We start from the raw sequence: 11,275 nt of genomic DNA, 5'->3' as shown, positions 1-11,275 counted from the left end.
GGGCCGAGCCGCTGCCGCAGGACGAGAATTTCGGTCTTCGGAAACCCCGGCCGCCTTACGGCCCCCCGCCCCCGGCGGAACTAAGCCTCTGCCGCAGCAGGAGCTGTCCGCGACCCGGAGGCAGGGGGGCGGCCGCGGAGCAAGACACCGGAGGGCGGCGAGACTGCCCCGGCGCGGCAGCTCTCAGGCAAATACGGCTCCTCCCCCCCCGCCCTAGTGTGATGTTAACTCTGAAACCTAATGGAGGCGATGGAAATAAGTGGCGTTGCGTGCTCTTTCCCAGCTGGGAGCTGATGAGCGAGGGCGGAGCCTAGGAAGGGTATTACCTTTCCCCTAACTTAGCTCTGATTTGTCACTGCTTTAGGCAGTTTTGTTTATCTCTAGCCCCTTAGGGGTGGTACCACCAACGAAAGACGGAATTCTGCTGTACGGGTTTATCAGCCAACCTCCTTAGCTGTGATTCAGGAAAAATAGTTGTTCCAGTTGCATGTTAAGCCCCCACCGATCTGACGATGGACAGGTGGGAGAGGTTGGTAACAGCAACGGTGCTGGCATTTACAAACTGAGCGCAAGCGTTGCTGCTTATTTAGTAAATAAACACAGCTCAGGCAATGCAGAACATCAGTGAGCCGCAGCACAAGGCCGCTGCTGAAGCTGGGATTCAGCCACGGCCAGGGAGCGTGGAGCAGTCAGCAAGTGGGGATGAGGCAGATCACCGAGGTGCTGGCCCTACAAGTCACGGCCACGAATGATCCCGTCGCAAGGCACACCCTTGCCTCTGCAATCCCCTTTCTTGGCTTCCTCCCTGTTCCTGCATTACCTCGTCATTTCACGGGTTATTTCCTTGCAAGGTACGTGCATCTGGACTATTAATCTCATCTCTGTCAGAGAGCGGTAGTTCTTCCACCGCATCATTACACATCTCCTGGTGGTGAAGAAAGTGACACCGAGAGCTCCTTTCCCCCCGGGTGTGGGGGATTTCCAGAGGCCTGTGACAGACCGCTGGGTCCTCTTCCCCTCCCTGAACGCCCAGCTTCTTGCAGTCACAAAAGCATCTCTAGCTTGCTCTTTGCCAAGTACGTCAGGATAGAGAGCGACATCAGTAAATATCGAGGTTCAATAGCTATAGATGAGTCTCTCTTTCTCCCCTCCCGGGCCACAGCACTGTAAAGCAAGGGCTAGCAATGCTAGTGACTGCAGCAAAGCGGTGGTCAGGCAGCCCTTTTGCTTTTTATATGAAGTAACCTGCAAAAACAGGAAAATGGGCTTGTGTCTGTGTGTTTTCTAAGGGCATGTAAAATAGCTTGAGGCTTTTGCCGTCCTGTTATTTTGGTTTTAGGATTGGCTTGTTTATAGTTTGACTTCCTAAAGTCATTGTGAATGCAGCCACGACATGTATCTGTCCACCTGGCCATCCGGTCGCATCATCGCAGAGTTTGAATCCGTTGCCCAATTTTGGCTCAGTCTGAGGTGGAGGTCTCAAGGAAGTTAAAGCTCCTCACAAAAGACCAGCCTTCGGGGTGGGCACAGCCCCGCGCAGGCAGCGTGCAGGAGCTGGACATGTGGAGGCGCAGGGTGCGCTTTTGTGGTACTCGTGCGTTACTGAGCCCCAGCGAGCCCACCCAGGCAGCTCAGCTCTGGCCTTCCCTCGCTCTGCTCCTGCGGGGACTGTTCCTTTACAGGAGGCACACCGAAAAAGCCCTGGCTAGCTCTCCTGCTGCAGGGCTGGGAGACGTGATGTGTTCGTCACAGACCTTGCACAAACCCCTTGAATTAGTGCTGCAGCCATACCTGCCTGGTCAGGGTGCAGCTACCGCAGAAGTCAGTGTCTTACGGCTTTTGACCCGAGTCAGGGTTAAAAATGCACATGTAAACCCAACATCAGCTGACGTCCCTTCCCACAGAGGGTGGCATTTGAGGTTTCTTGTCCTACTTAACTCTTGTGGTCTTCTCATCTGAGGGGGAGTCACAAAGACCCTTTGTAAACCAGTGGACTTGGGTGTGCTCCTGAGCTCCCAGGTCTGCGTGCATGCCACAGCAGCTGCGCCCTGACCCCATGTCACAGTGAGATCTGGGCGTAAACCAGCTTTTTCTCTGCTTTTACACCTTGGTTTCGTCAAGAAAAAGTCACAGCCTGCCTATGGCTCAAGAGGGAGAACTGGTGAGCTCAGGCCAAGTCATGAGCGGGATCGTCAGGTGCAGGACACTCGGGAAGCGCATGGCAGACAGCTACTGCTCAGTATGGACGCAGCCAAAGACAGCCACAGAGGGGCACTAGTACAAAAGTGCACTGCTACAGGAAGAGCGGGAATAGACTTTATTTAATAATTTGTACAAGGAACACAATAGTAATTCAATAATTCCATTTATTAATTCTCAAATAGTAATCCACTGCAATAAGAAACAAAAAATCAACACAAAAATAAGTTGCGGTTTGTGTGTGTGTGTGTGTGTGTGTGTGTGTAACTTAAAATGGCAAGAGCAAGAAGGAAAAATAAACCTTTAAATGAGTATGTTATATACAGTCAGTATCATCATGTTACTTTGCTGGATAGATTAATTTGGTGTTATCCAATCTTAGCAACAGGCCTAAATATTGCTGCAAATAACTGGAGGGCAAACCCAAAGCAGAAAAACAAACCCATAAATAAGATGCAGGATTAAAGGTATCTCCTGCAGAAAAGAAACAGTGGTACTTTGTGTCATATCTGAAACCCTTTCATAATGGCTATTTTGTGCTAAAACTCTTTATGTGAACATACATGGAATTCCATCATTTAAATAAAAGTGGAAAAAAATCCCAACCTTTCACAACTGCCTTTTGTTTCCTCCCTTCACTCAATGTGTTTAAATTATTTTTCTATACAAGGTAAGTACATTGTCTGTACAAAATTAAATATACATATTTACAGTCAAACTTCTGAGACACTTGAGTCTTCTCTTCCGCTGACCTAGGCGGAAGACAAGCCTACTTGATTTCAAACCCAGGAGCATGGCTAGTTTATCAAAACATTGCAAGTCGTGCTAACAGTTAGTTGTAGTTACTCTTAATAAATCTGTATAAAAGCATCAGCATAAAAATAGGCATTTTATATTATTAAATACGGCTTATGACAAAATAGCAATCTAACCCTTTGCTATTTGTATGGTAACTGTAGGAAGCAGAGTCTGATAGAACTGGTTTTGTTTATGCTTTTTCTTAATAACAAAATGTCTATCAAAAGAGTATTCATAGTGGATTTACAGGCAAGCAAACAGCCAAGCCATGTTTTTTTTTTCCTCAAGGAAATACAAATCTATGTAACTGGTAATAACTGCTGGGAACAGCCTTCCAAATTGATTAGACTTTTTTGTATGACTAAGAGGCAGCCAAAATGCATGTATTTATTTGAGACCTACCATCGACACTGTAACCAAAAAGAAAAAAAAAGGCACCCTCAGTGGTATGTTGCTCGGATTTATCAGAGCCTCTAAGACTTAATGCCGGGAAAGAAGCAAAGTCCTCATCCCCAAGAGTATGCTTCGAAAAGCGTGTGATCCTTTAGGGCCAGCAACAGGGCAGGAGCAGCAGAGAAAGTGAACGGCCGTAGGACTCATAAACAGGATTTGCTCTCACGGATGTTCTGTTTATTGGTTCTATTCTTTGTGCAGATAAATGTCAAAGCCAGGCTTCTGTTCAAAAACAGGACTCAGTTCGTTTTGATGCACACAATACACTCAACACACACACACCCCCTGCACAAAGGAAAAAAACCCTGCAGAGATAGGTAATACGTTATTAAAGGGTTTGGGATTTTTGCACGTTTGCATTATGCTTTGGCTGACCTCTCTGCATTAAACCACCAGTCCCAAACTCCTTTTCCACACAGAGCTCTGCGGTTTAACCGTATCAGCTGTCCTCTGCCTCTGCTGGGTCTTAAGGTGCACGACATGAAGGAAGGGTTTTCTATGGAAGTGGAAGGCAGAGCAAAGTGAGTCTTCAGTGAGGCAGAAAGCGGGCAGAAAGCCTGGCCTCCCTGAACCTTGCCAGTGAAAGGGAGCAGCTGCAAGGCTGCGTACTGCCCCAAAGCACTATCCTATCTCAACACACAAACAAAACCTATACCATGTGCTTCCCTGAAGTCTTCTCAGAGGTAAATACTCCATACAAATTAAGATTATCACCAGAACTCTTGCTGGGGAGGGGAGAGGAATACACAAAGGCAGCACTGTAAACTAGAAACTGTCTCTTCTTCAGCAAACAAATCACACCCTGAATCTGTGGAAGCAGGGCTACACATTCAACTCAATACTGTACCACATAACCACATCCTCCTAACACGTCTCGTCTCTTGTCTATTACATTCATAAATTGTCTGTTTCTTCACTGTTTAAAAACACCATCTGGAAAACAACCCCGTCACTGTCACGGTGGGTTCACTGTTATTTTACAGGTACAGAAGCTTCACGTAGTTGCCTGGGAAGGTGCCGAATTGCCTCGTTCTCCTGGACGTACCTGTTGCAAAATAAAACATGAGGAAGCCAGAGTAAGATGGAGCCATGCAAGGAAGGCTTAGGGGTTTAAAAAGGTAGAGGCGGCAGCCTCTTCTGCCTGCAGGCATTGCTTTCTAAAACGAAATCGAGGTCCTGGTCAAAGAACTTTTTGGCATAGACGAGATCACAACTAGTTCTGCTGCTAATCATCTTTGGTCTCCCCTTTTAACAATTAATAAGGTGCTGGTGAAAGCTCCTGGGTCTATAGGCTAGGACCCAAACTCCTATCGGTGTAAATGAGCTAATCTCCCTTAAGAAGAGATAACAAGCCTAGATTTGCAGTGTTGAGATGGAGAACACTGTCCAGACTTGCATTCTTTGAAGGTAAAGGGCTAGATTTTGCTAAACATAAGCTACAGATGAGGTTGGATTTTCAGGGACTGCAACTCCCATCCATGTGTTCCCTTCGTCCCCTACTTGCCACTTTCTGCAACTTGCCGTGGCTCCCTCAGCTTTGGAAAAGCTACAGAAATCCAGTTTTCCTTCATTCCCTCTGTTGCTTTGCCATCTGTGTGAGCAAGAAGGATCGGGAGGAAGAGGGAAATGGGGAAATTAAGAAGAGAAAAAAGGAAAAACTAGAGACCTAGCAAGGAAAACAAAGCTCCACCACCCTGCACCCTAATTTTAATGTTCTTGGTGGGAAAAGATGAGAAATTGTGAAAAAAGTCAAGTTGATTTTTTTCACCGTTTTGGCCCTGCAAATGAAAGCAACTTCCAGACGCTCTGCAAAATTGCTCATCTGCATCTCAAAAAGCGCTGCTGACAGGCAAGCGTCACACTCACCCACAAACCAGCCGTCATCACATTTCTCCATGACATCGACAATGTCACCGTCCCTCAGTTCCAGCTCATCATCGTTCTGAGGAGTGTAGCTGTAGAGGGCTTGGTAGCTAACTCTAAAAGCAGAAAGATACTGCACATTAGCCACTGGATTTCCCTGACATCCCTTCAGAAGGAGATGTCTCCCTTCCCCTTTCTAATTCCGGTTGTATTTTGTTCAATGCAGTCCGGACCTGTGTTTTCCATTTGAAAGGTGGAAGCCAACTGCATTAAATTGACTGTTGTCACAAGGCCATGGCAGTAAAAAGTGTCACGCCTGCACTGTATGGGATCGGCAGAGAGCTTCTGTTTTCTTTTTGCCATGTAGTTGTCTCCATAGACTGTAACAACCGGAGTCTTCCTAACGTGTAGCACCTAGAGAGCGTACGAGTGCAGACACCCTACTGAATGCAAGCCAAAACCTGGATACACTCATTCCTGGGCTGAGACACCTGCTCCCTTGCCCAGGCACACAGGCAGGGCCATGAATGACCAAATGGCAGAATGAAGGACTTCAGAAGAAGATACTGCCTACTCTACCGCACTAAGGTTGCTGGATAAATCATGGCTGAGGAGGTACGGTGCAAACAAAATCTAAGGTTGAATCCTGCCCTGAGATACCACTTGCACCAGAGGCACTCTGTATCTATCAGAAAGGAACCTTATGGAGTGGAAACAATCTTGGGGCAAATTTGGGGAGGTTTGGATCCCCTGCCTGTGGGGAGTGAAAATAGAGCTGATGTGAGACTTTCCGTTCTGCATAAAGGGGTGGGGGAAAGCAAAGGCTCCTTTCAGGACCCAACTGCCAAGGAACTTCAGTCCCCAGCACACAGTGCGGGCTACTATTCTCAAAACCACCAGTGAAAGGCCCCACCAAGCTTAATGGCAGCTCCAGGTTTAAACCCACCAGACACGCTTTGAAAATCTCAGCCTTGGTCTCTCAGATCATTCAGCCACCAATTCATCAGCAGAACTGGCCAACAACGCACCAAGCGGCATCGGTGTTGGGACTGCTCACTGTACTGTGAGAAGCTAAGAACAGGGGTGAACACATTGACCCATGCCACATGAGCCAGGTGTAGCCAGTGGATATTAATTTGTCTCCAGCTTCAAGATACAAAGACATTGAGATAGTCCCCATAACCAGCATGAATCAAGTGCCCAAAGGAGACCCAGTCCTGGATCATGAGGTCATTGTTTCAGGTGCTATACAGACACAAAGGTCCCGGTTTTTAACTACTCATTATGATGACACGTGGCTATTTTTGTTCTTTAAAGAAAAGCTGACACCTTCCCATAATTCTAATTTAACTCCTGAAATGCTGAAGCTTTCGCACACCCCCATCTTCACCACCAGAGACAAGACCCCTGGAAGAGATGGGAGCCAAAAGGACTTACATGTCTCGTGGTGTTTGACTTCTGTCAGGGCTGGCTCCTTGCTGCTGTGCTTGAGGTTGCTGAGAAATGATGAGAGATGGTTTATGGTCATTAGAGGTCACCTTGTGGCGAGAGTCAAGAGGCTGAGAAACAGTACTGCAGTAATGAACAGATTTTTCTGCAATGTTTATGATCTCATTGCAAACAGCTTCCTGCGTGGTAGGCAGCATTGACATCCAAGAACACCCAAAGGACAGTCAACAGGGGGGAGGGAGGGGAAAATATAGACAAGAAGAGATGGGACATTCCAGATGCAGCACATAAGTCCAGTAAAAAAAAAAAAAAAAAAAAAAAAGAGTTGTAGAGATCCAGGTAAATATCCAGGTAGTGGAGTGCAGAAGGGATCCAGGTGTAAGCATGGAGAAACAGGCAAGATACAGAAGAATTTGGCATTTAGTTTGAAGATTTGTAACAAATACATATACATATATTTTTAAAAGCAGCAGCATAAGAGGTTGCAATTAGTTATGCAGTGGCACCATTACAAATGCTATGAAGTCAGTTCAAGAATGCAAGGTGGGCCGCTCCATTCATGCATTTTGCTTCATTTAACTTATACCCAGGGACTGGCAGCACAATTAGCCCAACTTCTCATCTGCTATGACAGTTTTTCTAATTGCTAAATTCCCTTTTTCTGTTGCAAACAAAACAATATATGCAAATAGATAGATATGTACCTACTTTGCCGCTAAAAAATAGCGCTGGCATTTTACCTCTACTGAGGTGTTACTGTCTGGGTGAAGAGAGTCTAGGACTACACATCTGATTTAAACAGTGGCCTTACCACATAGCTCTTTTCAGACTCTGTGAGATCTGGTCCAGCTCTCAATGAATGGTGGGAAGGCTGTGTGATCACCAAGCAAATGATAAGGAAGACATTTTAGCAGATGTTATATCGGTCAGAATTTAAAAAAATTAAATGGAGTGCAGACAACAAAAGAAAATGAACAACTCTTCCCTCCCCACCCCAACACCACGCTTCTTGGACAACAAGGTCTTTCATTTACACAAGAGACATTCAGGCTACAGTAACGCAACTGCACTGCAGCACACAGAACGCTGCAAAGAGAAAGGTGACAGCGAAACAGAAGCTCAGAGCAGGGAATCGGAGTGGAAGGTCATGGACACCGCTCCAACCAGAAATGGTACATAGTGTCATACTGCATTCCTGTAGGGGGGAAAAAAACTAAGGACAGAAGCACATACTTGAGAGCATCAAACTTGAAAGGCCAAAAGCATGCTGAGAGGAATCTGCTGCTGTTTTTAGAAAAGTCCTCAATGACTTTGACACAGGAGAGGACAGTAACTCGCCTGCTTCTTAAAAAAGACCAGCTCAGGTCCTCAGAAGGCACAATGCCGTGTAGCCCCATCAAAATCACTCTAGCTTGTACCAAGCGAGGATCTGAGCTGCTCTGTTAATTCTCACAACAAGGCAGAACTTCAGGTCAGAGGAGGCCCTGACTGGAAAACCCAGCTCCAAACACCACCACCTGTGAAGCTTCTGGACTCCGCCCTGCCTCTCTCCCCAGTCACAACTCTTCACAGGGACTCGCGTGTCCCAGGGCACGGCAAGGAAAATCAGGTTGTTTGGGGTTGGAGGTTTAATGGGGAAGGTCACTGAGAAAGTCGCACAGGTATCCAGAGCCTGGTTTTGCACGCTTTTTGCACATTCAAACACCTACTGAAAGCAAGGGGCACGCTGTGAGCAAATGGGATGTCTGAACTGGTGTAGGGTTATTTATACTACCTGCAGGACTGCTTGGCAAAGTGGATTGGCTAAGATGCAGAGCATTGCCATCCTCTGTGATCATTCAACACAATTTTCAACACAAATTCCAAAGGCCTCAATTTTTATGCCTTCCCTCCTCCTCTTTATTCACTTCAACAATGCCCTTCAGTAAAAGGCTTGCTTTCTCACGGCATCCCGAGACAGAGCAGAAGCAGAGGATAAAGAGGTTTGTGACACCTTCAGCCCAGAGCCCATCTTCATGCTCAAAGAGTTTGGAGAAATGCAGGGTGATGATCTCATCCTTGTCTAATTCCTGTTCTCAGAGCTCCTCTGAACCACATCTTGGACCTCTGGAGCTGTGCCCATCATTGTATTAAAGCAAACAGTCTCTTTTCTCGAGGACTGTGACCCACTCTAGGCCAACCCGACCCCACAGCAACTCCTTTGTAGTCAGCTGTACTGTCTGGGGCTGGAATCTGGGATCACTGCCCTAAGAAACAATGCTCTGTTACCATGTGTATTTCTACAGAGAGAAAATTAAATGTAAGTTGGATGGGCTAATGGCAGTGGAATTCTCATTCAAAGCATTTACTGTGGAGCCTGAAATCGTCACAGGATTTCTGGAAGTCATTCCTGCCTATTATCAGCCCTGAAAGGCAAATGGAATAATTAGAAATTTAAAATTAATATTGTGCAGACCAACTGGATATAGCGCATCAAATCTGATGAGATCAGAGCTGACTCAGGTGGTCAAGTAGCTGGGAAAACCAATTTCCAGGCTGAGGTGAGAGGCAGCTGTAAGAATGATATTTTTAATTCAAGAAAGTGCTTCTCTGCTCCATACTAATAAATTGACTGCTGAAATTGCTCCATGAGCTCCTAAGACCGTGTGGTCCATTTCTCATTGATTACTTGTGACCTCCCTGACCGGCTTTTCCTCCAAAAAGCATTAATAACTATGAATTACATTAGTTATTTGAAAGCTAAAAAAATTGACGCTACCTCTGAATGCTCCATGGTGCAGGCTTGTATGTGTAATACCAGGAGGTGCAGCCAACCAGCATCAGAAACTTGGCCACGTTCCCCTTCCTGGCAGGATCCTCACAGGGACTTCTATGAAGCAGCTGGGCAGAGGCAGAGGCCAAGCAGTCCCCTGCCCTCCCAGCAGCCCCCAGCTCCTGACAAGACACACGACTAAGTGGATCCCTTCCGGCCTCTGCTCCAGAGATCCAGGCAGCTCCTACCAAAGCAGTGGGTGTCTCCGCACTAACTCCCAGGGCTACAGCTGAGCCCTGCAGTGAGGTGATGGAACACCCCGAAATCAGCAACTATGCAGCATTAGCCAAACAGGACGAAAAACCGACCAGATCAGACACTATAATTTTAGGCTGTAAATGTACCACCCCAGTGCTTCAGACAAGTGACCTTGATAGCATGGCCTAGATGGCTTTTTTTTTTTTTAAAAAAAACCACTATTATTGCAGGGAGAGAAGAGAACAAAAAAAAAAAAAAATAGCATGGCCTAGATGGCTTTTTTTTTTTAAAAAAAAACCACTACATTATTATTGCAGGGAGAGAAGAGAACAAAGAAAAAAAAAAGGTGTTATAGGTCCAAATGCTCTTCAAACACGGGTTCAGAAAGCCCATGTACTACCTACAGTGGTGGCTCCATGTGCCGCAGGTGGCCGAGGAATCAGCGAGTGTGGGGCACAGCTCCAAAGTATAAACCACAGAAGTTCCCTCAAAACACTAAGCCAGCCCTGCTGCTGCTGGAGGTAAACTGAGGGCCCTAGAAGTGACAAGTATTCACAACCCGTGAGGACAACTCAACTCCTACCCCCTCAGTCACGGTACGTGCTTTGTTAAGAATAAGTGAATAAACTTAAGCAGGTGCTTAAGTGTCTATGTCTCCATGTCTACAGACTATACAAATATGCAGTACAGCCAGTCCTGAAGCACAGCTGGCCACTGTTTCCACCTCATATGGAGTTTGAGGATGGATTTAAAGAGCACCACAGGTTTGTAAGAATACCAGAAAAAGGTTCTACATTAAGAGCCTAGAAAAGCCCTGAGGCGCGTTTTAACTGTTAGGAAGAAAGATGCTGGGGCTACTCAATAGTGCTCTCCCGGCTCCTAGCGAAGTCAAGTGTCATCAGTGTGTCTATCCATTACAGCTCTTGTTTACGTGTCTTCTTCCATCCCTCTCTGGTGGGAGTTAAAGGACTACATAAGCAAAGAGAAAGCTAAGCAGAACAGACCGAGAGACAGACAAGACAGACAGACAAATTGGTATCCCCTCAGAGAAGGACACACATCAGCAGTGATGCTCCCACACGTGAATGGAGAACCATGAGCAGGGAGGACTCCCCAGCCCAGCCAAAAGGAAAAAGGAAAACCTTCGCACACACAAAGCCCCAAGCCCCAGCTCTGGTGAAAGCGAGGAGAAAGCTGGCCAAAGAGCTCTCACAAAGGACACTGAAAAGGCTGCAGTGAGGAGCAGCCTGATCTAAAGGCTGTCAAAGTCAATAGAAAGACTCCCTGGCCTGCAGATCAGAAGCTGAAGGCTGTGTCTACAGCAGAAAAATGCATCTCCCACGGGGAGCCGGTATCAACGCCTGCTGCAGGCTGTGCAGCTCTGGCTTGGACAATAAACGCGCTGGGCAGAAGCACTGCCGTGCTAAGTAAGCGTAGCTGGTCTGGGCCTACAGCAGAAAAATGCATCTCCCACGGGGAGCCGGTACCAATGCCTTCCCCAGG

The 11,275-nt window shown here is 46.7% G+C and overlaps 1 protein-coding gene across 15 annotated transcripts in view; it reads right to left on the bottom strand.

The window, feature by feature from the left end:
* Window positions 1-2,296: 2,296 nt before the first annotated feature.
* The window catches only part of SORBS1 (sorbin and SH3 domain containing 1), a 145,753-nt gene continuing 136,774 nt past the window's right edge, over window positions 2,297-11,275 (bottom strand). For 13 of the 15 annotated variants that reach the window (XM_009277676.2, XM_009277678.2, XM_009277679.2 and 10 more), the window contains 4 exons: window positions 7,574-7,633; window positions 6,751-6,941; window positions 5,317-5,429; window positions 2,297-4,495 (listed from right to left, as the gene is read on the bottom strand). In XM_009277676.2, coding sequence (XP_009275951.1) covers window positions 4,428-4,495; window positions 5,317-5,429; window positions 6,751-6,941; window positions 7,574-7,633 — 432 coding nt within the window. In that variant the 3' untranslated portion in view covers window positions 2,297-4,427. The remainder of the gene's footprint in view (window positions 4,496-5,316; window positions 5,430-6,750; window positions 6,942-7,573; window positions 7,634-11,275) is intronic. The other 2 variants (XM_009277687.1, XM_019471698.1) reach the window with 1 other exon arrangement.

Source organism: Aptenodytes forsteri, unplaced genomic scaffold, assembly GCF_000699145.1.
Source record: "Aptenodytes forsteri isolate BGI_AS27 unplaced genomic scaffold, ASM69914v1 Scaffold15, whole genome shotgun sequence".
NCBI lineage: Eukaryota > Metazoa > Chordata > Aves > Sphenisciformes > Spheniscidae > Aptenodytes > Aptenodytes forsteri.
Note: the sequence above shows the minus strand (reverse complement) of the source record. Positions and strands in the feature narration are given on the sequence as shown.